At 33.1% G+C, this 26965-nt stretch overlaps 2 protein-coding genes across 2 annotated transcripts in view; one reads left to right on the forward strand and one right to left on the reverse strand.

Moving 5' to 3' along the window:
- Positions 1-510: 510 nt before the first annotated feature.
- On the forward strand, positions 511-2951 carry LOC107438898 (uncharacterized). Its single transcript, XM_087160533.1, has one exon. The coding sequence runs from the start codon at positions 1016-1018 to the stop codon at positions 2561-2563; it is 1548 nt and encodes a 515-aa protein (XP_087016659.1). The 5' UTR covers positions 511-1015; the 3' UTR covers positions 2564-2951.
- A 12884-nt stretch (positions 2952-15835) lies between these two features.
- Positions 15836-26965, reverse strand: part of LOC107438899 (uncharacterized) — a 30121-nt gene continuing 18991 nt past the window's right edge. Inside the window, exon 2 of the mRNA XM_016051311.4 lies at positions 15836-22748. Within this exon, the coding sequence (XP_015906797.1) occupies positions 16572-22721 (6150 nt within the window). The 5' untranslated portion in view covers positions 22722-22748 and the 3' untranslated portion in view covers positions 15836-16571. The remainder of the gene's footprint in view (positions 22749-26965) is intronic.

Below are 26965 nucleotides of genomic sequence, written 5' to 3' on the forward strand. Positions count from 1 at the left end.
ATCATTCAACAATTAAGGAAATACATATTTCTAATAAAAAGGCAGAAAATCAATACTTCGAATAAAATATAATTACATACCCTTTTAATAATCTTTTATTATTTCTTGATAAGCTTTGATTTGAAATGAGCTTTGATTCTGGAAATGAGCGCGCCATTTTCTGTTCTGTAGACGTCTGTAAGAAGGACAGGGAGGAGGCGTTACTCATTATGATTAGTATACTGCGCATGCTTGAAAACATGCCTGGAAGGGTCATCCTGTTTCCTGAGGATTCACAGGCATCCTCACGTTATACACTACCATAAATAAAGAGCAATGTCAAGTAAGAATAATTCTCCAAAGTGTAAATATTGCTTATTTCTGCTACTTTAAAGTGCAGTGAAACAGAGCAATGATTAAAAAAGTTACAACTTACCGATCGATTAATTGCCAATGATTGGTTTGAAATTTAAATTTTTTTTTACAGTAGAACTTTGTCCTTATACGAAGCAGAGTGAAGCAGCTGCTACACTTTTATCTTTCTCTGCGAGATAGGGGACGAAAGCGTAAATAACTGAATTGAAAAGAATAAAATGTATTATTATTTAAATTCAAGGATCGAAATTTAAATGTGATCCCTTTTCGTTAAAAACTAGAGTTTTAAATATTTATAATTAAACTAGAAATAATCAAATGATGACAAACTTTCTAAAGCTTAAGTTCATTTGTCAACAAGTTTATAACAAATCATCTTTTTTTTAAAAAAATTATTCAGGAAAGAAAAAATATTTTTATTAATATTTCTGCAATACTTTGATTTAACATTTTTTTTAATGAAACATTTTTAAACTTTATTTTTATATCCGCCAAACTTACATTTACTTTATTATTCTTGTAGAAAAACCAGTAGCGAACACTTTAACAGTGTTTGCTCTTGTGATATAAAGCAATTGCAAACACTTTTACTGTGTTTTTCTTGTTGAAAGACAATTGCTTATACTTAAACTGCATAACGCAGTTCTGAAAAAATATTTGCATGCTGACTAGTAAAATGATTGAGAGTGAAGAAAATATAACTCCATATCGCTGTGATCATCATCAAATTTATTCTTGCAGTTTGTGTGTTAACATTATTTCAGATTTAGTTCCAAACCAAGTAACTGAACACTCACCTATTCACACTGAAGATGAGGTTTATCCATGCATTATGTGCGGAAAAACATTTCAAAATAAAAAAAATTTGATTCGACACTCTTTGATTCATTCTGAGAAGAAGCATACGTGTAGTGTCTGTGCTAAAACATTTAATAGAAAACAAAATTTAAATCGACATTCCCTGATTCACACTGGTGAAAGACTTCATTCCTGTACTACATGCGACAAAGCATTCACGAACAAAGATGTATTAATTAGACACTGTCGTATTCACACCAATGAAAGACCTCATTCTTGCAATGTATGTGATAAATCATTTGCGCACAAAAGTGATTTAAATAGGCACAATCTAACTCACACTGGAGAGAAACCGCATTGTTGCGACATATGTGGCGTGGCATTTACAAAAAAATACTCATTGAATCAGCATATGCATGTGCACACTGGAGAAAAGCCTTATACGTGCGATGCATGCAATAAGATGTTTGCGAGAAAAGAAGATTTAAAGCGCCACATTCTGATACATACTGGGGAGAAACCGAATAAAGTTTATCCTTGCAATGTATGCAATAAAATATTCACCAAAAATAGCACATTAACTAAACACTCTCTTGTGCATAGTAAAAAAAAATTTCTGTCTTGTGAAGTGTGTCAGGAGACATTTACAAGTAAAAGTGATTTAGTTGCACACTATAATGTCCATCCCGAAGAGAGACCTAAAAAAGTTTATTCTTGCAGTATATGTGACAGAACCTTCTCGAAAAAAGACTCCCTGACGCGACACAGTCTCGTGCACACTAAAGAAAAACCTCACTCTTGCGGAGTGTGCAAAAAAACCTTTGCACGGAAAAGTAGTTTAGTCGTACATTGTGCTATCCACTCTCGAGAAAAACCAGAAAAAATTTATTCTTGTTCTTCATGTGATAAATCATTCACGAAAAAAGGTTCGCTCACTCGACACATTCTTATTCACTTTAAAGAAAAGCCTTACTCTTGTGATATGTGTAATGAGGCATTCCAGCGTGAATTTGATTTAATTAGGCACCGACAGATTCATACAGGAGAGAGGCCACATCGTTGCACTGTTTGTGGAAGATCGTTCAATAAAAAATACTCATTAACTCAACACTCTAGTATTCATACTGGAGAGAAGCCTTATGAATGCACTACTTGTGATAAAATGTTTGCGAGAAAAGCAGATTTAAAACGGCATTCTATGGTTCACACTGGGGAAAAACCCAAGGTTTATCCTTGCACTTTTTGTGATAGAACATTCACTAAGAAAAGTACTTTAACAAAGCATTCCCTTATTCATACTGAAGAAAAGCCTCTTTCTTGTAATGATATTGACGAGAAACCTGGTTCATCGAATGTTACTTTAGAACCTTCTTCTAGTGAACATGAATTTGAAGATCCAGATTCCTCTTAATGATCTTTCCTCAATTCATTTTCCCTCTGGTATTTAGTATATATCCTTTTTTTTCTCCATTTTATTCTTTTTGGTATTTTAATCATCGTTTAAGTATACCTATATTATCCATAATATATTTTCCTTTGACTACATTTTAACATTCATTTCTAAAATGAAGAAAATTTTTAAGCGTAAAGTGTAGTAATTTTCACAACATTATAAAATATATATAATAATTCCATATTTACTTTTTTAAAAAATAATAATAACTGCACCTGGGGGGTGTTTTTGACGAAGAAAAGTGGCAGACAAAAAATTTTTAATCGCTACTTGTTGCTTGGTGCCCTTCACCCCTTTATGCTATTTAAAGTTACTTTTAATAAATGAAGTTTTATGCAATGTTTCAGCTAGAACATTTGTATGCAAAGTGATCTAACTCATTACTTTTATGTTCACACTTAATTAAGTGATAATATTAAGTGTATTAACAAAAAGTATTTTTCCTATGAAATATTTACATTTGAAAATAATTAAATAAAATATTTGATATACTGCAGGACAGGAGAAATTATTTTTAATTAACTTTTAATCTTAATTAGTGATAGAAGTTTGTATTAATATAATATTACTTTCATTTATTTTTTTATAAAAACTAATATTTTTTTATCATTAATATGTATATTTACATAATATTAATATTGAGTTAATTAGTTTACATTTAATTTTTATTTTTTATCAAACATGTAACTAGTTTTAATTACACATTATTAACTTTTATTTTCTGAAAATTTTTATTACGTAGCAGAATTATAAATTTTTGTTAAACATCTATTTTTTATTAATATTTTTAAATTATGATATTTTTTTATAATATTTAGCATTAAAATTGATCTAAACAATTTAAACTTAGTTTTAAATGATTTATGTTGTTCTTATAATTCTTGCATAAAAAACATTTTATTGTATGACTTCTTATTAAAAATACAAGGCAAAAAGTTTTTTTAAAGTACCGTCATGTGGGGCGGCTACTTTGTGCAAATTCGAATTTGGCATTTTTCAAGTGCTGCTATTCAGTATTATGTTTTCTTCACTTTAAAAATGTGTGGAATTTGAAGATAGAAGTCTCCTCTATTTCTACAAAAAAAATTTCGAATTTTAAAACAATCTCAGAGTGTGTCTTGTTTATCCAATGGCAACAACTTTCCGAGAACTTCGGACGTCGAAAAGTGTGCGTGGAAAATTTAGCTGTGAAATGCAAAGACGTTGATAAAACAATTGTCGTAAGTGCAAAATTTTTTATTTATATATTAGTAAACAATTATATCATGTTAGCTTTAAAAAAATTTGAAAATTAATAACAAATAAACGGAAAATGAAAAAAAATGCACTGTGGGGCTACTTTGTGTAAAGTTTAATTCGTTTTGTTTTTTTTTCGACAGAAAAATTGTCAGACGTTATAAAAAATACCTAGAACGAGAAACTACTGTGATTACACTTTAGAAAAGCTGCAACAATGTTTGCAAGCAGTTGCTGGTGGTATGTCGATTGCAGAAGCTTTTTGGAAGTACGAAATCCCCAGAAATACTATCTCTAATAAAATTCACAAGAAACACGTGAAACGTGTTGGTAAACTACTATTTTTCTTCTACAAAGATTTTTCTAATGAATTAATCATAAAACGATTGAAGACATAAAAATATATTTTATAGAACATCAGGTGATTTTGACAGAAACTGAAGAGCAAGTTCTGTCATGTTCATTCAAGCATGTTATGTTCAAATTTATCAATATTATAAATGTTAATGAATATGTAATAATTATTATTTTTGAAATTTCATCCATTTCAATGTTCAAAAATGTTAATGGTTTCCTTTTGTTTAAACTCAAATGTTTTTAAATAAACATTCTTTTTTAAGAAAAAATTCTTTATAAAAAATGTTTTTTTAACGCTGAAAATTATTTTCAAACTAATATCTTTACATATCTTGATCTTTTTGTTATTAAAAATGTCAACAATTAACTTTTTTAACAATTTCATATCAATATTTTACTAAAAACATGATTATTAAACTGAATTCCTATCGCTGCACAAGGTAGCCCCTACCTGAGGGCTACTTTGTGCAAGGTATGTTTTGACTTATTATTTGTAAATATTACATACAAATAATGCCAATATTGATCAAATTCACTCGTCTGAATCCAGTTATGAATATAATATCGATAAATTTTACTGAAGTTTGAATTAACAAAGTTTTTTTACATGTCAAAGTTCAAAAACTGCGAAATCCTGCACAAAGTAGCCCCACATGACGGTATAACTGTAATATTCTTTTATTCTATGGGTTTTGCACTTAGAGATTTTATAAAGTGTTTATAAAGGTATGAAAAAAAAGTTATAACGTTGACACAAAGATCATAAATTTTATGAAAATAGAAGCTCTGCTTCTATTTTCATTCAGTTAATTTATAACCATTGGATGGAATGGATTCTTCTCTTTATAGGGCAGAATTAGAAAATTTTTACTCTAATTTCCTATTTCCTGTGGCCAGTAGTAGCATATTTAATAGTGCAGGGTGTCTACCAGCCGCGGAAATCATGAAAATCAAGAATTTGTAATAAAAAGGTCACGAAAATCTAAAAAATAACACAATATTTTAAATGAATTCATAAAATTTTATTTTATTTTAAAGAGAAAACACACATTACAGATAAAATCCAATCACAGTGGTGTATAGAATGAAAAAGAATGTTATTTTAACTATAAAATATTTATAAAAAAAAAATTCATATCAAAAATATCGAAGTCTTTAGCATGTTTGTTAAAATTCTGTACAAAGAAAAGTGTTTTATGCAATTAAATTTACAAAATGTGCTTACAAATAATTTTTTTGTGTGTGGTTGTGACGATTTAACTAAATTATATTTAAAATATCAAAACAATCTGTTGTATTATTAAGAATTTTGCTGCGTTTGACAAAATCTGGAGGCAGAAACTATTTTATATTAACAGTAGAGCGGGCATTTTAGGTAACTCACTCATTAAAATTACTTTCTGAGAAGAAGAAACTCCAGGCTTAAAGTAAATGGCACTTTCTAGTTAAAGTATATATCAAAAAATGCAGAACTGAGATTTTCACAACACATCTCACAAATCTCAAATAAAGCCCTAAAAAGGCTAAATATTTTGAAAAGATTGTGTGGTGCATCTTGGGCCTCAAGCCCTAAAACTCTTCTCAGTACATATGTCTCCCCTGTTAGGCAAATTCTAGAATATGCTGCTCCCATTTAGCCACCAGCTTCTTTGCAAAAGATAGGACAGATAATATCCAGTACGTCCAAAAAAATATTGGAGCTGTTTCATCGACAAAGAACATTAAAGTAGAAACTGAGTCTGGCCTAACCCCCTTAGATCACAGAAGAAAATTAGCCATCATAAGCTTCATAAACAAGATTTGATGCCTAACCGACAGTCACATCTCCAGCAACACTTTCAAGGCACGGAGAGGTACATCTAGACTGAAATAGTCCTCCACTCTACCTTGAAATAAGGCAGCACAAAAATATAGATATCATTACGGAACCTCTTCTCGCTGTCTATCTTTCTTCACAAGTAATAATCAATCTAAGCCTTTTACAACCTTTTAATACAAAGGAGTCAAGTGCACTGCTCAAGCAGCACACATCCCATAATATTCCTACAAGAAAAATTTTATCAAACTAAACAGAGCTTTGGATATCTACTACAGGGCAATTGAGAGTTCCTGTGGCATTCTACTGTTCATAGACTCTGCTCTTCAGGCGATCCTAAGGGGCTACTTCCAGCTAAACCAAAAAAATTATTGCTCTTGTTAGTTAAAGTCAAAAGAGCAAGCACTTAGTAATGGATATCGGCCCACGTAGGCAATGAGCAGGCTGATAACTTAGCCAAAGATGCTTGAAATTTCCCTCCAATAGTTTAACCCTTATTGATGCAACAGCTGAACGTTAACTTACCTCCCAAAAACCTAGGAAGAATTTTATCCCAGAATTTAATTGCAACTGGGTAATTTCATCTACTATAACCAGACTACGTACAGGACGTTTTAAAGGAATGAAAATATCCCCTGATGGCCAAAGAAGTTATAATACCTGTCCTCACTGTCTTAAAATCCAACTCTCTCCAAGTAAATTTTTTATTATCCTTCTACAACTTAGATCCAAACCACACAAACTATCAATTGCTCTATTCTCCAAAAATCCTTGGCTGTTTTGACCACATTCGGTGCTATTTGGTTCCTCTACAGCAGTGTTCCCCAACCTTTTTATCACCGTGGACCCAGAGCCGGATTATACCTTTCGTAGGGCCCCATGGCAGCCGTTTTGGAGCCCTCCCCTCCTTCCCCCACTCCTCCCCTCTTTTCAAAATATATGCTAAAATTTTCTTGCATATTTTTTTTTTTTTTTACATTTTTATTAATATGGATTTTAATTTGAATACGACATTTTGCGTAGTTTGGAATTCGACAGCATAATACAAGATTTCGTTGAATCCAAAAATCGCAAAAATGTAATATATTAGATTATAAGATTCTGCAAAATAATTTATTACCGAAGAATATTATATTTTTATTTGTATCTTCATAATTTTGTGCAAAATACACTTGTTGTTTTTAAAGCTAAATTACTTTTGTCAACAAATTTTTTTCTCCCAATTTTTTCGTAGGCTCTAGGCACGTGCCTAGTGTGCCTTTAGGTTAATCCGGCCCTGCCAACGTTTAATAATTTTACCGCGGCCCGCTGGGGGGGGGGCGTTGATTGTTTACATTTTAGATTATTTTAATTTAATTGTATTTAAACATGCCATCAAAATAAAATACAGTTGCACCAAAATATTAAGTCAGTTAACATTTTAACTTACTAAAACCTTAAATCAATGAGAACCCTGAGCTTGTTTCTTTGCAATGAGACGGTTCCATCTGGGGGTAATCGGAGACAATGATACATTACAAATATTTATGGGCCACTTTTTTTAAATAAATAAAATTTTAATGGAACACAGATATTTTTAATTTGGGGTTTAAACCTAAGAATTTAAATTGCGTTTCAATGGAATGGGCGGCCCGGTACCAGTTGATCAACGGACCGGTCCGCGGGTTGGGAAACACTGCTCTACAGTACTTGGACAGGACAACTACGTTAAGAATTTTATAAAAAAGTAACAAAGACAAATTTCTACGACATTCTAATGAAGGGACATCAAAAATATTTTGCAATGCAGAAACAGGACAATCATAAGGATTTTGCTTAGCTGTTTTATAAATAGAAAATGTAAAAATTTATTTTGAACTCTTTTATTATTATAGTAGGTTGCCCAAATAATACTGCAGTATTCCAAAATGAAACAAACAAAAGTAAAATAAATAATTTTTCAGGTTTATTTGTTTGTGGACTCATAGTTTCAGGGCTAAAGAGAATAGAAGGGCTAGTTCACTCCGCTCTTAGAGCTGAAGCTACGATTTCCCTCCTCATGACGTCACTGTGTCCACAGATCTCGGAGAGCGCAAGCAAAGATATTATGATAACTTTGCATTTTTCTCTTTGTAAAAATAAGTTAGACTTTTTCTGGTTATAAGCTTTCAAACTTTACGTAATTAACACATTATTTCCGTTCATAAACATGTTCAAAAAAACTTTGTTGGCCATTATATTAAAAAAAATACCACTTTAAACTTATAAAAATGTTTTACTAGTTGGCGAAAATGACACTATAAATACTTTATTTTAAAAAGTTCAGTTTTAACTTTAATTATTAAGAAAAATGAAAGCATATATCGACACTTTTTTTTTATCTACATATTCTTTTATAACAATAAGTTGAGTTAAATTTAGAATCCCTGATTTTAAAATATGCCGTTAATAGCAATTTGTTCATACTTAATCATTAGGAAACATCAACCTTAAACACTAATTACTGAAACAAAATAATAATTTAGGTTCATATGACATTAGAAATTTTACAATTGTTTATCGATATTTAAATTTACGATGATATAATTTATAGATATTTAAATTTAAAAGAATATAATTTTTAAAAAAAATCAAATATTTAGAATAACTATATTAAAAAATATGTTATGAAATTCGGAGAATTCCAACTGTATACTATATATTTTATTTATACTTTTTATTTACATTTTAATTTTCTTTGACTTTATCCATTTTTGAATTTTTTTCACCTGCCTTTCTTTTTGAAGTAACGAGGCGGTTTCTATTTAGATAATGAATTTTTATAAAAGTTCTTAACGACAGAATAAACGTATTGCTGTTTTATATTAACTGTGTCATTTCGGAATCCATTCTTTACATAGTAGTTCATTTACTTTAGGGAACACGCGGAAAATTATATTTATTCCTTTTGTTTTTCTATCACAATTTTTTCAAGTTGCAATCGCGCAAACTGGCATTTCGATTATAGTTTTAAATTCTTGTAAATTCACTGCAAAAAACTGAGGAAAGTCATTATAGAAAATAACAAATGTCTTAGAATATCTCGCAAAAAGAAATGCTCCAATATTAGTTAGAGCTAGTAAGGCCGAACGCTCCGTTCTTGAAGTAAAAGTGAGTGCTTTGGAGCGGCGAGAGCTTCTTCAAAGGAGTGAACCAGCCCTTCTATTCTCTTTAGCCCTGCTTTAGTTTGACGTTTTATAAAACTAAGTTACATAAGCTTCGGAAAATAAATGATTTATCTGATTAAAAAAAATAAATTAGGATAAGGTTGGAAAGTAACACCAAGATCTTTAAACTCTAAATTGGTTAAAGTAACGTTATTGATTTTAAAAGAATATGAAAAGTGAAGATTTATGGTAACATTTTTCAATATTAAGACCGAAGCGATGAGTATTACGCCAATTATATAAGCTGACAAATTGCATCCGAATTGGTACTTATAAATTTAAAAACTTTCAAATCATCTGCGAAAAAATAAAAATTCAGAATTTTTACAGAGTTTGTTTATAAATAAAATGAAAAGCAGAGGTCCAAAATTTGTGGTGATCCAGAACAGTTCGTAAACTTACTAGAAATAACTTTTCTAAAATGCACACATAAAGATCTATTACATAAATAAGAAAATAACCATTCAACGAGGTTTTCATGAAAAAAAAATTTATTTAAGAAAATCAATTGAGTCGAAAGCTTCAGAAAAATCCGTGTAAAAGCTAGGGTTTATTTTTAAAAGCAGATTTTTTTCTACTTATACAAAGTAAACTATGTAAAGATATGTTTAAAATGACTGAATTTTTTTTTTAAAAATAATACTTTCAAATATTCTTGGAAAATGGTTTAAAATCGCCATTCGTGATAGCAACGCTCGAAGACCACACCATCAGAAGAGAAGACGAGTTCCCTGTCTTAGCCCTCCACCCTTCTCAGTTGTATAGGAATGTACTACGATATTTTCATCTTTCTTAATACTTTTCGTATTTAATTGTCTATAAAAAAAAAAAATTTAAAATTTCCACCACGCTTTTTTTAGAACTGTGTTCAATGTAGTTTCCTAACTTAAAAAATTTTAATCTATTTAAAATCACGACAGAACTTAACGTATTTCCTTCTCCTATGACTCTCCACACGCTAATGGTGAAAGCACGCGTCGCGAAGTGTTGCAATAGGTAGAGAGTTCGCCTTTAGCCACCTGTAGCCCATCTCGATCGCTAATAGGTCTGTTGTTGTTGTTGCAATCATTTAAATGATTTTAGTTTGTTCCTAGCATCAGAAAGCAATTTGTTTTTAGAGCTATTAAGTTCGTGCAGCTTTTTATAATAAAAATATTTGATAATATCATTGAAACGATAATCAGAACCATTATTTGAACAAGCAATCCTATCATATGTAGAACTGTATTTTTAAAATCGGTACTGCCAAAAACATTAGAAATATCATTTACATATTCTTGATCATTGCAGATTTATTGATGTATTTCCTTCTTAAAGTATGACCAAGATTTGGAAATTTAACTAACTTCAGTATTTTACACATAATTCAGATAGTCATTTCTGATATTTAGTGTAACAGTTGATTTTATCGATTCAACCGACAAATTAGACAGCCTTTGGGCCACACAGATACGTAATATGGCGTACATATTAACACAAATGCCTTATAAAAAATCGTGTCAAAAACATCAATATATGAAAAACTATGCGGAAATGGACAATAATAATTGTTGTGAACTTATGATAACTCAAATTTGAAATTCGCGTTTCATATTTAAAATATCAATTTTCTTTTTAAAAGAAAAAAAAACGTGGAAATGGTTTTAAAACAATATATAATCAGCAAATGACAGAATCATCGCGAAGCAAGTGCGTCAAAGAGCCGATAAGACAAAACTTATTGTGAAACATTAAGACACGTTGAGTCGATGACTGAAGGGCAAAAAAATAATAAGTCGCTTATGCCTATTTTTCAGAAGAGCATTTTTATGAATAGAATGCGATATTTTCATAGTGTGTTGTTTCACGAAAGTATCAATCATGTAAAACAATTATTTGGAAACAAAACAAGGTTGGATATAAAAATGCAAATTTTGAGTAAGTTGCGTCCTATGAAACATTCGAGGGGTTAATAATAAAAATTAAAAAAAAGTTAATTTTGTAGAAATTTTTTTTTTCAATGAAGAAAGGACGTGGAAAAGGGTAGGTAGGTACTTTATTTACGTCGCCCAACAGCTGGAGAATGAGCTATTGGCGACGGTCTGGGAAACATCCCTGAGAATGATCCTCTGCAGAGGGGATGGCTCCCTTGCTTTTGTAGCCCGACGACCAACGCGCGAAGTCGAGCACTTTATGGTAGAACAGCGCACCCTCCTCGGTATCTACGCAGGCTGATCAAAGAGGTCATCCACCCACTTACTGACTGCAGCCAGTGATGCTTGATTTCTGTGTCTTTACGATCAGTCCCCTGCGGTAAGACAAAGAAATGAAAGAATGGCGCTAAATTAAAATAATGCCGTTTAGAAACTTAAATCTAACTAATTTGATAAAATGAATATTTGGTTGGGAAAAAAGGGATCTTGTTTCTTGGTGCGAGATCTCAATCCTTTTCTACATAAAAAATGAACTTGAATCAGTTAAATATCTTCGATTCTATTCGATGGCCTTTTGCTGTCTTTTCTGATAACTTCATAAGCTCATAGAACTTCGGGTCATTTAACAGCAAAAAAATTTACTTCAGAATTTGCAATTTCAGGTCATAGTTTTTACTTAAATTTTTACCATTAAAAAAGTTTTAAATATATAGGGGAGAGTCGGGTAGCCCCGCCCACTTAAGGAGTATTGCTGATATTTCTGAATAATATTGAGTAATAATCAATATTTTTGTATGTTTCTATTGTTTTATCATCTAATTAAATAATGCAAACAGAATAAACCAAAAAAAGAATAGTTTAACTTAGAAAAATAGAAATTAAAAAAAAACATGTTTTTCAGCTCTTTTCAAAATGTGTCGAGTAGCTCCGCCCAGTTACAAAAATTATGTTTTTTGACTGTTTTTTCAGGTGTAAATTAAAATGACCAATGTATTGACAATAGATAAACCTCGTTTATCCTTTTTATCACAAAATTATTTTATTTATTACATATTTATATACTTTTAGTGAATTCTATCATTTAATAACAACATTTGTTGTTAAAAATGCATATAACATTCAAATTACTACTGTATTCAACATATTTTCAAAACTATTGTTTACCATGTTAACAGCTGCATAAATGTCCGATGGCCTATTGACTTGAAAAAATATTCTATACATATGAAATTGACAGTGGGCGGGGCTACCCGACTCTCCCCTACATCGAAAAGTTTTAAGTAGGTGGGGAATGCTCCAATAATTTCGTATGTGTCGCTAAAGGTGTGCAAGGCCTCGCGTTGAGTGTGGGGGAACACGACCTGATCATCGGAGATAATCATTTATTTCGAAGTTTACAAAAATTCTTAAATGGTTAAAAATTTTCTAAAATCACTTTCGGTTTTTTTGATAAGGAGCAGTAGTTCTATGAGCGTGGGATCATGACCCTTAGGAAAATTTGACAAATGATATGCCTATGGGACTTTGCATATGGTAAAATTTTACCATACACTTATGCCAAACACTCGCCATATAATATCATACTATTTTTCTATCGTTACCATAGGGAAGGTGTCTTGTCATATGAATGCCATACAAATTTCTATGGTTATCATAGGTTTTCCGAAAGAAGTTAACGAGCCGTGGCAATTCAGAGGATAGAGCGCTCGTCTCCCAATGAGGTGACCTTGGTTCGATCCCAGCGATAGATGGTAGATACGAACTCCGCACCCAGGTTGCACCGACCACAGTGCCTATGAAAAATATGCTCAGTGGTAGACGGATCATGAGTTGGAGTCCGCTTGCAGTCAGGCTGACCGTGGAAGGGTTTCGTGCTTTCCCTCACCATGTAACGAAATTGGGGGTTAATTCCATCAAAGTCTTCCACGAAAACAAATTTTCCCCGATACTTGATCCAGGAGTTCCTTTGTCTTCATTGGGTTCAAAATTACAAGGCTACGAAGTTGAATATTGGTAGTCGTAAATCCAAAATTGGATCGGCTGTTTGACGACTGTTATAAAATGAAATATAAAAAGGAGAAGCTATAAAAAAAGATGGCAAAAGGTCATCGAACAGAATTGATGATATTTAACTGATTAAAGTTCATTTTTTGAATAGAAAAATTGAATTATTTCTTATTCAGAAACCAAAATTACTTTCTTTCTAGTAAATATAAAATAAACATTAACATAAAATTAAAACAATGTATACTGGAATCAATAAAATAATGCTAATTTCACCCTTTAGGAAGAAAAAAAATTCCCCAGGGATGGTGACAATGGATAATGAAGTAATGCACACACAAAATAAATAAGTCTAATGCAAATGAACTCGTTTATAAATGTTTGAAATAAAAACGACCACAAGGATAACAACTAAAATAAGGAAATATTACACATTATTTCGGCAAAAACCATTGACAATGAAAAATTCCAAATTGGAAGAAAATGTAAAGCATTTATGGAATCTCAATTGTTGAGAAATTGAACTGAAATAAAAAAAAATCTTAAAGTAATATCAAAAGTAAAAAAAATAAAGTAGTTGTTAAGTAAAATAAACTACTTCAGGCATGTTTCACATACGAGGCACTGATACTTTATAGAAAAAATAATCAAAAGTAACAGCGAATAAAACAACGCTATAATGAGCAACAAAAAATTTTTTTTGTTTTTTTTTTATACACCTTTTGGAATAAGCTCAGAATCAATACAATTTTGTTTCACTGACATTGGAAAATAACAGCAAATTAAAATAATGCAGAATAATAACATCATTTGATCATCAAAATATTGGATTGGAAACAGTAATTTCAATTTATTTAGCTTGAAAATACTTAATATTTTCTACATGAAATTGGAACTTTAAACATGAAATAGGAACTTTAATCAGATAAATATATCTTCAATCCTGATCGATGACCTTTTCCCATCTTCTGGTAACTTCATGATTCCACGATTATAGAACTTCACGGTCCACATCAGCAAAAAACTCAAAGGAAAATCATTATTAATATTGGAATTTCCACAATTTGTAAAGTTAACTTCGAAATAAATTATAATCGTAAGGTGCAAAGATTGGGAGTAAAAAGAGGAACACAAATCTCAAAGGAATAGTGTTCCATTTTTAGAAACACATACCATATTATTGGAAATGGTGCCGACCTTGTACCATCCGGTTTTTATATTTTTCGGAATGCTGGAAATTTCAGTAATAACAATGACCTTCATTTCTGATAATGACTAGAACTTCGGGATCATAAAGCCCCCAGAATAAATGGCTAAAAGCCTTCGAACAGATTGTAAGACGTTGGACTGATTTCATTTGTATAAAAATATGAGTTTTATTTCAGGCTAAAAACACCGAAATGACTTCAACCCAATAGACAATAATAAATAACTAAAGATATTAACTTAAAAATAAAACGAATGATTTAAACAAAATAATGAGCATTTGCCACGGTAGTATAACTTCCACAAATATAAAATGGAAAATGTTGTAAGCAAAATGAATTTCACAATAAATGCTTCAATTGAAATAAATGAAAATAACAAGAGTAACATACTAAAATAATACAATGATACAAAATTATTTGACAAAAAGAAATATTGCTGAGAAAGATACCAAAATCAACATCGAATGTATACAGATATATATATAAAGAATCTCAAAAAAATGTTAAGAAATTAAACTAAAACAAAGCTTTATAGCAAAGTTGTAAGTGAAATAAACTATATCTCAGAAAAAAATTTTGAGATATTAAACTAAAACAAACTTATAAGAATAGCACCAAAGTTGTAAGTAAAAACAACTATCTCATATATGTTTCAAATATGAGACATTAAAATATAAAATAACATAAAATGTTATAAGCAGCCTTCATAAAATCTATTAAAACTTATGGATGAAGAAGACTTTTACGGAGATGTTAGAAGAAACAGGTGAGTAAACAAATGAATTTACTTAATCATACAAAAACGTTACATAAAATTAAAATAATGTATACAACCCTTAATTGATTAAGTTATAAATCATTCAAGGGGAGAAAAAACATACACAGAGTAAGAAAGTTAAATAAATGAACTTTTCTATAAATATAGATCATAGAAAAATTATCTTTTCCCTCTCTCTTTTGAAATTAATCTTCACAATCCTAAGTATTTATCATATGTTATACTTGACAAGATTATAGAGTTATATTTAAGTTGTTACAAAAATGAATTCGAAAATTTAAAAAAAAAAGTTTTTTCTTTTGAAAATAATATATTTAGCAAAAAAATCATGCTGAACTAAGAAAAATAACTTATATTTTCTAATTTAAAATGTGGATAAGCTGTTCTATAACTTTTTCAATTTGGCCTAGTTTTGTGTCGCATGTTTGGGTAGAATAAAAAAAACTCAAAAAGTTACTTAATTTTGCTATCAAAAAAACTTCAGTGTTATTTACTTACTAATTTTAATTAATTAAGTAAATTCGTCATTTAAAAAATAACAAAATTAAAAATAACGTATTAGTAACAGAATTAAAATAGTAATGAAAAATCAAACCAAAGCATTTGCGAGAAGTTTGGTAACTTTTTATTTTGCAACTCGAAATTCGAACAATTTTGAAGTTGCAGATACATTAGTTTTAACTTAAAAAATTCTACTATTATAAGTAAATAAAAAAAATTATAAAATGGATTCTTCAGTAAATATTTCAATTTATTAAATAAAAAGTCTTTGAACTGAAAGGAGGAATAAAGCGACATTTAATAAAAAAGATTTAAAAATAATTAACTTCTTCTATATTAATCATCACCAAGGGATTTTGAATCTAAAATAAATATGTCATTCTTGCATATATCAGTAGTTAAAACAGTACTCAGCACTTCTTTAGATAATCCTGGTATATAATTAATATTTTTATTTAAAATCAGAGAAATGAAAATATACATTCATGTATAGTTTCAAATCGCCTGTATAACATTTCCCCTGTAAATATATATATTTTCAATTCAATAGAAAATTATTAGCTAAAACGATTATTTGAAAGTGGCACATGGTTTTGGCATGTCACGCTCAATCCGACATTCCTAATGAGAACCTAACTTGCCCTCAAGAAAAATAAAATGTAAGTTTTCTGTATATAATGCTCTAAATTAGACAGAACAGATGGTTTTCAAAAATTTTGATTAAAAAAAGGTGATTTTTTTTTTATTTATACACCATAGCGCCATCTGCTGAAAAATTTTTAAACTAAAACCAGAACTCTGGAAGGATAGATTTAAGCTTTGTCACATGAATGTGCATTAAGAATTGTCCAACCTTTTCTTGTTATAATTTTTTTCAATTTGTACTTACAAGGTAAAGATCCTTTTAAAGGAAGGTAAAGATCTCATAACCTTTATATGTTTAAGAAATCAATATGTGTCACATATTTTTAAAATGGTTTGATTATAAACTCGATTAAAGTCTTCGTTACATCTTTCTCCCCTAAGGATGCTACAGAAACGTAAACACCACGAATTTTCGCATTTTTCAGCAAAGAATTCCAGTGTTTGACATTTTTAAGACTCGAGATATGTCCGTAAATTATCAAAGTCTTGCGCGATCGAGTCAGAGACGTGCAGAGGCTGTCTTCGTTCGTCACGAAATCGTCCAGATGAGAATTGTTTGTCACCGACACGATTATTACATCCTTTTCTCGACCTTGAAAGCCCTGCACCGAGTCTACTTCGACATCGTCATAACGAGATAAAGCTTCCCTGTGAATGGCCACATCAGTTTCTCGCGTTATCACTCCGATGGTTGCACCCGGAGCAGTTTCAGTGAGGAAACGAGCCATCTCAAAGAGCACCTTTTTTTTCACGTCGCCGTTCGGTGTAATGTCCATCACCACGTACGGTTTCAGAGGAAATAAACGGAGCTTTTCATCCACTTCTGAGTGAGATTTAAGTTTGTTTTTGTAGAAATAATAAGAAGGAAAACGGCATATTTCCGAATGCATTCGATGCTGTTCTTTCAGGATAAGCATAGGAGAATGAGGAAGTTCCGTGTAGACGGCATAGAGTCTGTCGAACAGGGACTGATGGCTGCGAGAAGTCAGCGACGTGCGACTCACTCCCGTCACATACTGCTTGGAGTCGCCGACTAATACCAAATTGCCGACACCGCAAGTAAGGCAGTGCAGAAGTTCAGGCTCGCTACACTGGCAAGCATCATCTACAATGCAGCATGCAGTGGTCTGAAAAAATGGATTGGATGGGATATTGGTATTGTACTCTCGAAAATCAATGACCGTCGAAATGATCACATCAGACTCCTCCAGGACTTTAAGCTTCCAATTTTTTGCGAATTCTGTCATTTGCCTTAACTGTGTCTTTGTTTCTGTTAATTGATCTGTTAAATCCTTGAGTTTCCCTCCACAGTTTCTTACCAACTCTATTTCTATACAATGCTCTAAGTTCTTAATTCGCTCATCGAGAGCAAGTTCTTTGCGCTTACGACTGCGAGAACTTTTTTCAGCTAGTACGTCAAGGTGATAATGTTGCATTTTTGGATTAATTTTACTCGCGGTACCCAGTCTCACTAATTTCACAGGTTTCCCTCGCCAAGTGCTTCGCTCAACCAAATCAACAAGTTTCAAACCGATTTCATCTGCAGCAGAATGAGATGGAGTGCAAACAAACACTTTCGACAAACTGTTATACAACAGCTTCTCAATTAACTCCAATACGACACATGTTTTGCCTGTTGCTACTGTTCCTTGCACGAGGAAAATTTTTGGCTCATTGTTTTCTGTTATTTCGGTACACATAGTTTGAATGAAACTTTCTTTGGTTCTCCTTAGTGGTGTAAAATCTGATTTCAAGTAGAGTTTCTTTGGTTGCAAGAAAGATTTAACTAGTGGTGCGAACTGGAACTTAAAAAGATATTCCATCGCGTGCAATTTCAGCTGTATGTTACAAACGCCGTTGGCAAGTAGCAAGGAAGGCGAACAAAGTGTCTTCCGTTTTTTAATATAAGCGGTAAAAATATGAAATTTAGCGCTGTCTAGCCAAGTCTGAGGAATCGCATGCCATTCAGATGCACTCGAAACTTCTTTTAAAGTGACAGGTTTATGGAAAGTAATGAATCCGAACAAAAAATGTTCAATTGTACGTTCTTCATTCTCAGTGTTTAATAGAATAACATCGCCGTTGGATGGAAAATAGGACACATTTCCCCCGACAGCAGCTTCGCACTTTATCTCCACCATACCATGTTTTTCAACTTGAGATTTAATGATGCAATGAAAGCTCTTCCAGCTCATGTCTGGGAACAGATGCTTGGAATTTTCATACAACGAATCCCAGGCATTTAAAATAATCAGCGACTGCATCTGAGAGAAGTAGGTATCATAATTTTCGAAACAAAGAGAAGCATTGGATATGTCAGGCACAAGAGGAGGGGGCTTAGTTCTTTCTTTTTGTTCCTTCAACCATTTCGGGTTCCATTTTATCAACATTTTAACAATGGGGAAACATTGACTGAGATGTATTTGGCATTCGTCCATTTCCTTCCGGGCTACAAAGGGTTCAATGACTGCAACATTTCTCCTCTTCAAACTGATGGAAGGCCTCACTCGAGGCGTGCTTCTCTCGAAATAAGTCTTTTCAGTATCGCTAAAACGAACTTTCTTCACAGTCGAATGTCTTAAGGTTTCAGAAGGACCACACTTTTCAGCCGCTTTACCACCACTGCAAATGGTTGACAAAATTTCAAGACCACGCTTAGCTCTATGCTCATGTGTTTGCTTCTTCTCCCTCGAGTTCGATTTCTCCACTTCTTCTACGGGATGTTTGTTCACAACATTGCTCCTCGATACGGGCTTCACCTTCAAAACATCTGTTAAAAATCCCATTCTCGAACTGCACTTTTCGGACCTGCGGGGAACTTTAGTCGTTTTTTTCTGTTTGACGGAAGACTGGGCTTCTTTGGAATCATCCTTACTACGTTTTGGAATCCTGAATCCTATAAGTGATCTTTCGGCAATCATTCTTGACGCGCAATTCGAGTTTTTACTTTTTATCAGCGAGGAAGGAGGATTTACATGTTTTTTTGGTGGTTTTGGCGTTTCTTCAACAGGAGTCGAAGACACCAATGGCGATTCACTTATTCTCTCTTCGAACCATTCTTCGCGCCCCCTCGCATATTTTGGTCTTTTCTCCATGGGTTTAGGTTCAGTCAACAACGCCTTTCGGATTTTTTTCTTTCCTTCTACATTTTCTTCCGTTTCAATACAAGTCTTTAATCGTTTTAGAGCGGTTGTCTGTATCTGTAAATTACTCGTTTTTTGTCTCGGAATTTGATCTTTATTCATTGATTTCACATTCAGATGTTGCTTTATACAGGGAAAGTATTGATTTTTATTAGAATCGCTCTCTTCAGTTATGTGGAAGCCGATATTAGGTTTATCGCTTGCCATTTCAGATATCTTCACAACACCGTTAGTTTCCCTAAGTTGATGAGAGGAAAAATTTATGCTCGATTTTGACACCTTATCATCTTCGAATGTTGAAGGACTTGGTTCATAAGTATTTTCGTGAAGTTCAGCCGTTTTTTTTATTTTTTGTTGTGATTTGATGTGACTAGGATACAGAAGTTCGCTGCAGTTTTCTTCATTTTCATCAGATGAATACTTTTCCCCACTCTCACTGCTAAGAGGATCAGTAGAATAAAATGTTTCACTATCACTTATTATTTTAATCGATTCGAATTTCTTCTTCTTTAAAGATTTTTGATCTACATCTGAACTGCTAAGTTTATTCCTAATTGGTTTTAATGTGTGAGACCTAAAACGCGGAGCTCCATTGGTGTTCTGCTTTTGGCTAGTCTCTCTCCTCTTCTTCAAAAGCTTTATGTCTATTACTTTGTTAGTCCATCTCACATCGGGGGGTAAACAAAAGTGTTCACTGTCACAGCGTTCCAAGAGTACGCGACAATCTTCAAGGATATCTACATCACAAATGGATTCTACAACGAGTCTAGTTAAATTCCCAGAAGATATATTTTCATAAGTTTCTTCAAATGGAAAACGATAATTGTCTGGTAAATCAGGGATGATAGAAAAAGGTTTTTCTGCATCAGTGTGACCGTTGTTTAATTCTAAAGGAAGCTGTCGACTTCCTGAATCTCTTGGGAAATTAAGATGAGCAGTTTCTAAAAATCTGTGCATGTTGTTTGATTCGAAAGAACACTCGGTTAGCTTTGAGAAATAAGAAACAGGACGCGGCTTATCTAAACAGCTGGTAGAGTTCTTTGTCTCTAAAAGACTATCAGGTAGCGTTGAAAAAACAGGAATACGAGACATTCTTAAACTGTTGAGTCGATTGTTTGATTCAAAAGAGGTGTGGCGATCATTAGGTGGGCATGAGGTATCACTGACAGCATCAGAAAAGCGGTTCTCAGATTTTGATTCTGATGAAAAACATCTATTTCTAGGGCAAGGAATGTCAAAATTATGTTTTTCTGAAGAGCAGTCGTTGTAAATGTATTCTGGAAGATAACATTGTTTATTTTCTAGTGATTGAGACGCACTTCCAGAATTAGGTTCTTCTGAAAAACTGTGCTTCCTTTCTAAAGAGTAAGCGGTCCGAGAATAATCAGAATAACACTTTTCTTTCATGTCACAAGATGGGCGGGATGAGAATCGGTTTTCGGGTACATTTGGCAAGCAAGAGTCAGCAGAAAAGTTTGCCTGCTCAGTCAAGCTACATTCTAGATTTCTTGATTCATTTTTCATTCTAAACAACTCGTTTTTATTTTCTTTAACAAACTCTTTTTTAGACAGATTCGAAGCGACATTATCGACCACTTTCATTATTATATCATTAAATGGCTTTATCAATCGACTTTGACTTGAATTGCCGAAGAGATTATTTTCAAAACATTCAGTTAAAAAACTTTGTGCAGTTAAGCCCGATTTATTTTGTATTCTAGACAATTGGCTTTGGTTATCTAAGCTGCAGAAACTGGGTTCCTTTATAAACTCTCTTTTTGAGCTGTTCGAAATTCTCTCATTAATCGATTTCTTTATTACATTACTAATAGGGTTCATCAATCGACTTTGATTTACATTGCTGATGAGATTATTGCCACAATGTCCAATTGCAAAACTTTCCGCAAAAGTAGACAATCGCTCTAGATTAGACAATGAAATGTTGCTTGCCAAACTTCTGCTGTAATTCAAGCCAGCTAATGTAAAAGTTTCTTTAGAATGCAAGTCATCCTCTATGCGGCTGTTTTTGTTTATCTTTTCCCGTTCTATTTTCCCCTCACTACCATTTGGCACACTTATTTGATCTCTTAGTTTAAAATAGTTCTGTTCCACAAAATTAATCTGATGAGGTTTTGAACTACAAGGGACAGGTGAATTACTTGTTAATGTTTCCTTCTGAATTCCTAGCGTTGTTTTCAAAAAGTTCGATCTAGGAGAGAGAAACCCATTCTCCAGGCTATTTAATAAAGTTGGAATTTTCTCTTCATCCCTCAGCTCAGTTTTGATATCTTTTGCAATTGTAAACAGTTTAGGAGGATCGGTTTTCCCAGAGAAAACTTGAATATTGCTGCCTGTTACGCTGTTAGAATATTGAACGCTAATACTCGAAGCAGAAAGTGAGTTCTCTACGGATCCAGTTATGTTTATTGGGCCAATTTCTTGGTTGTTTTCTTTCACTTTGACCTTGTCATTTGCTTTCTCTTCAACTGCAACTTTGTCACCTCCTTTCCTCTCTTCCAGAATGACACAATCTTGGCTGTTTTCCTTTTGGTTTCTTAATTTTACCTTTTCTCCGTTTCTTTCTCTTAATTCATCTACGATTCGGCTGTTTCTTTCAGACATTTCGCAAACTTCCATCCCATTTAATGTGTCAGTCGCCACCTCGCTTCGATTTTGAAAGGAAAGTATTCTCTTTTGTTCAACCGATTCAAAATGCTCGACTGGGGTGGACGACTCGATAGTGAAACTTTCTTTTTCTTTCACTAATGGTTTACCACTTGTTTTACAATCGCCAAGGCTTTGACTAGAATTTTCATTTACACGACTAGGCTCCAAACTGGCAGAAATTATTTCTAGGCTTTGATTAGAATTTTCGCCAACCGAATAAACTTCAGCAATGACAGGTTCGCTGGAAGGAACTGGGGGAACAGTTTCCATAATCTCTTCTTTTACATTTTCTATAATCATTACATCATCGTCATCAGATTCCGGTTCTTTTTTTACACGCATACGCATACAGAACATGCATAAAAAACCACCACTTCCATTCTGAGGAGATGGCGTCCCGAAGGCAATAAGATCTCCCACTTCTAATCGGCGCATGTCTTTACCAACACTGGTTCTGTTGACATAGAGGTTGTTATAAGTACTGAGATCTCGAATATAATATATTCCTTGAATTCTGTGGATGGCCGCGTGCTGTCTCGATACTTGTTGATAGTTTCTCAAGTCGGCATTCTTCCGTCTTCCAATAATCACTTCATTTTGGTGAAGCGGAATTATTATGGGGTTATCATTGCCTGGTTCGATTTGCTTCAACATATACTCCATTATGTTACACGCTACTATTTTTTTTTCCTAAAAGAAAGAAATAAGATTCAATGGATGAGCTCACTTTCAAGGGAATGAAACCATTACAATTATATAAAAAAGAGATGATAAAAATTTTAAAAAAAATTCTGCTTCAAAAAATATCTGATGCAACTTTCATCTTAAGAGATAAAACAATCACTCTTACATTCAAGTTAAGAATTTTTTTAGTTTATAAAACGAAATTCACAATTTAAAGAATTTTAAAGATTTAGAATTATTCTACAATTTCATTTATATGAGAACTGTTTCGTTCTTTAAAGAATTTTGGTAATACGTCATTTATAGAATTATTAGGTCAGAGAAATTGAAGCGGTCAAGGTTAAAGGGGGTATGTTACAAATTAGCACTTTCGAGAAAAGCCACACGTAAAAAAAAACTGTGTCAATCCTAATGGTTTCTGGGGTGACTTCAAACATGCTAATTAATTAGCACTAACTATTAATTAAGTTGCGATATCAAACACAAAAACGCACTTTCTCTGAATAAAAAAAAAAATTTTTTTTTTAAATATTTGGATTGTTGACCCTCAAAATTGGGAGGGTTGACAAAATTTTGAAAAAAATTGCTTCAAAATTTAGGGCGCTAGGAAGTTTTAAATACTTGGCGTCATTCCCAAAAGAAGCCAAGAATTATCACCATACCAGGATTAGAAATTTAATCTAACCATATCCTAACCAAGTAATCGACAAGAGAGAAATACTTCGTTGCTAAGCAACGAACTATAGAAGGCGTTGTTGTGTGAGACGAATACCTGCGATTTCTATATGAACAGTCACTCAGTTACTCTAGAGCAGTGTTTCCCAAACTTATGACTTTTGCGTACCCTTTCTAAATTTTTCGTGACGCTGTGTATCACTAATAAAAAAATGAATGCATTTTTTACTATAAAAAAATTGCACAGAAGTTAAAAATCACAACTGGCTGTTGACACCACTAATTATTAACTGTTAACTCTGCAAAAAATAGCCAATAGAAAAATAACGTAATCGTTAATTTTCATGGCTAGCTTTGTTTTTAAATTCGATTTTTTGAAGTTTTCGTTTGTTGCAAGATATTTCGTAAAAGAAAGCGTACCCCTGGGGGTACGCGTACCACACTTTGGGAAACACTGCTCTAGAGACGTCTTTAATATAGCGTGTAGCACTGCAACTTTTCTTCTTTATTGTGGCTTATTAAATTTAAAAAATAAATATGTTTGATATTCTTTCTTATGCAAACAAAATGGTATTTCTTCTTTTTAGAGAAGGAACATCCAAAACACATCGGAAAAATATTTGTACATAAACAGAAAAAAATATGTATACTCTTATAACAGTTGCCCGAGAAATAGTTTTACTAAATTTAATGATGTAACATGAATGGCCTATTTAAACTTCACATTCCATAGTTTTAAGAATCATAAACTGCTGTTTGTAGAAAATGCAACACCATGAAGGAATCATCAGAATCAAATGAAATTCGCAGCAAATGTCAATTATAGGATATTATGCAAATTAATAAAGTTTCAGAGCCATCGCGCGTGCGTGGCGCGCGCAGCGCCCTCTGAATTGATGCTGAAAGCGTATAAATAAAGTGCTGTAGCGGGACGTTGAAAATAGTCTATGATTATTTGTTAGTGGCAAACGTTTAGTGAGACCTGAGTATGCCTCCACGACGGAAGAATAAGAAATTCAAGCAACTTACGGAGTTTGAACGAGGGAGGATAATCGGCCTTCGAGAAGGAGGATTTTCCTATCGCGCAATAGCAGCTCGTATGCAGCGGAACAGTTCCACAGTGATGCGAGTTTGGAAGCAGTGGACCGACGAGCACCGAACAACTCGAAAAACAGGCACTGGACGACAGAAGGTGACGTCAGAGCGCGATGATCGACACCTGCTCCGCATGGCGGTGAATGATCGCACAGCTTCCTCCAGGCAGCTGGCAGCACATTGGTCTACTGCTACAGGTGTACAATTGTCGGCTTCGTCAATTCGTCGTCGTCTGCTGCGCCGTGGATTGCGTGCAAGGGTGCCATTATACAGGATTCCCCTCACGGCGGATCATCGACGGCTGCGTCGGCAGTGGGCTCTTGAGCACAGAGACTGGCGAGCTGATTGGCACCAAGTTGTCTTTTCAGATGAATCACGCTTCAATTTGTGGACCCATGATGGCCGTGTTCGTGTTAGACGTTATGCCGGTCAACGCTGCCTTCCTGAGTGTATTATTGAACGACATAGTGGTCGAACACCCGGAGTTATGGTCTGGGGTGCGATTTCGTATCATGGACGATCCAATTTGATACGAATTGAGGGTAATCTCAATAGCAACAGATACGTCCGTGAAGTGCTACAGCCCGAAGTCGTTCCTTTCCTTCAAGGCATCCCTGGAGCTATCTTTCAGCAGGATAATGCACGCCCACATGTTGCGCGGACTGTTAGAGACTTCTGTTCAGCACAACGCATGCAACTTCTTCCTTGGCCTGCTTATTCGCCGGATATGTCGCCTATTGAGCACGTGTGGGATATGGTTGGTCGGCGTCTCACTCGTGATCCGCGTCCTGCAGTTTCCAAAGACGAACTTTGGTTGCGCATACAAGCGATATGGAATTCTCTTCCTCAAGCAGATATTCAACATCTGTTTGACTCCATGCCACGTCGTATAGCAGCACTTATTGCAGCGCGTGGTGGCTGCACCAAATACTGATTTCGGACGCTTAATTTGTTTCTTTTGTTTTGAAAATTTCATCATTTATTTGTATCAGTACAAGTCGTTTCTGCATTAAATTTCATTTGATTCTGATGATTCTTTCATGGTGTTGCATTTTCTACAAACAACAGTTTATTACTTTAAAAATTAAAACGAGCAAAAAGTTTACATAAAAATTTAATTTTGTAAAAAAAAAATTTAGACAACAATTTTTATAAAAAAATTGTTTTCCGAAAACGGGAAGTTAAATTCCTATTAAAACGGGAGCTCCACTCCCGTTTTAACAGGCTTTGTGATCCTGTGGCCCCTCCAGTTCATCATTGGTAACAGTGCAACCGCCCAGGTGGCAGCCTGACCCTTCAGTGCAGCAGGAGGGATCAGACGGTTATATCAAGATTTCGAAGCGGTCACCTAAGAACTATGTTGTTCAGTAATGGTTCAAGAGTTTTCCCTGTTTGCACTAAGTGTAACGACCAACAAGCTACTCCTGAACATATACTTCAATGCCTAAATATCTCTAAAGTGGACCTCTTTTCAGATCCACTTTTTGTTACAGACTTGCTCAGAGTCTCTGGAGTCATGGACTTGGTTTAGCTCCGCTAACCGTGAGGGCCAGCAACAACAACAACAACATAAAAAAATTTCAAGTTTCAATAAAAATCATTATTTAGAGACTAAAAAACGTAAAATAAAGAATGCTTACGAAACAAAACAAAAAAAATTCTTTTTTGACGCCATTTTTTAGTGCTACAACAATTCGTCTTTGGGATTTGCCAAAAACAAAACAGATGCAATTTTATTTTTTCAGGAGAGAAATATTTTAGCAAAAAAACGAAAATTTACCTATTCCCATGACATGAAACTTTATCTTGGTAAACATCCGTTTTGGAAATGTTATTTCATTTGGAATTTTATTTATTAGAGTTAATATGGCGACAGCGTCAGGTGAAAGAAAATAGAGATTGTTTTGAATCTATGTTAAACTCTATTTCGGCCCATTTTTAACCGAAATCCGATTGACTACTTTGATTTTAAATAAAGTATTTCATTTTATGATTTGTCCCAAAAATTTTAGGTGTAGAATGGCGGCACTTAAAAAACCGCCAAATCTGTAGCTGCGGTGGCGTTAATACATAAGTATCGAATTTTTATTCCATACTTTTCTGAATCATATTACTTCAAACATTAGAATATGCAAGAAGTATACAAAAACACATAATGTTATACCATTTAATTTTTCAAAAAAAGCATTTTGACAACAATTTTTATCTAAAAATCATAAACTAAAAAATGCAAAACAAAAAATTCTTGGGATAAAAAAACGATTTTAAAAATTCATCATTTTGAAATAAAAAACTGTCATTTTGTTTCTTTTTTTATATTCTTATAGTTCTTAATCAGGCGTAAAAACCATTCTGTTGAGAACTATCATCAAGTAAAAAAAAAAATTATTTACAAGCAAATTTTTTATTATAAAAATCATATTATAAAAATCACCTTCTTTAAGAATTCGGAG

This window comes from Parasteatoda tepidariorum, chromosome 4 (assembly GCF_982258835.1).
Source record: "Parasteatoda tepidariorum strain Cologne lab strain chromosome 4, Ptep-v5.0, whole genome shotgun sequence".
Lineage (NCBI taxonomy): Eukaryota > Metazoa > Arthropoda > Arachnida > Araneae > Theridiidae > Parasteatoda > Parasteatoda tepidariorum.

What these genes read in the sequence shown, in the direction of transcription:
- LOC107438898 (XM_087160533.1), top strand. Translation starts at nt 1,016, where the DNA reads ATGCTGACTAGTAAAATGATTGAGAGTGAAGAAAATATAACTCCATAT.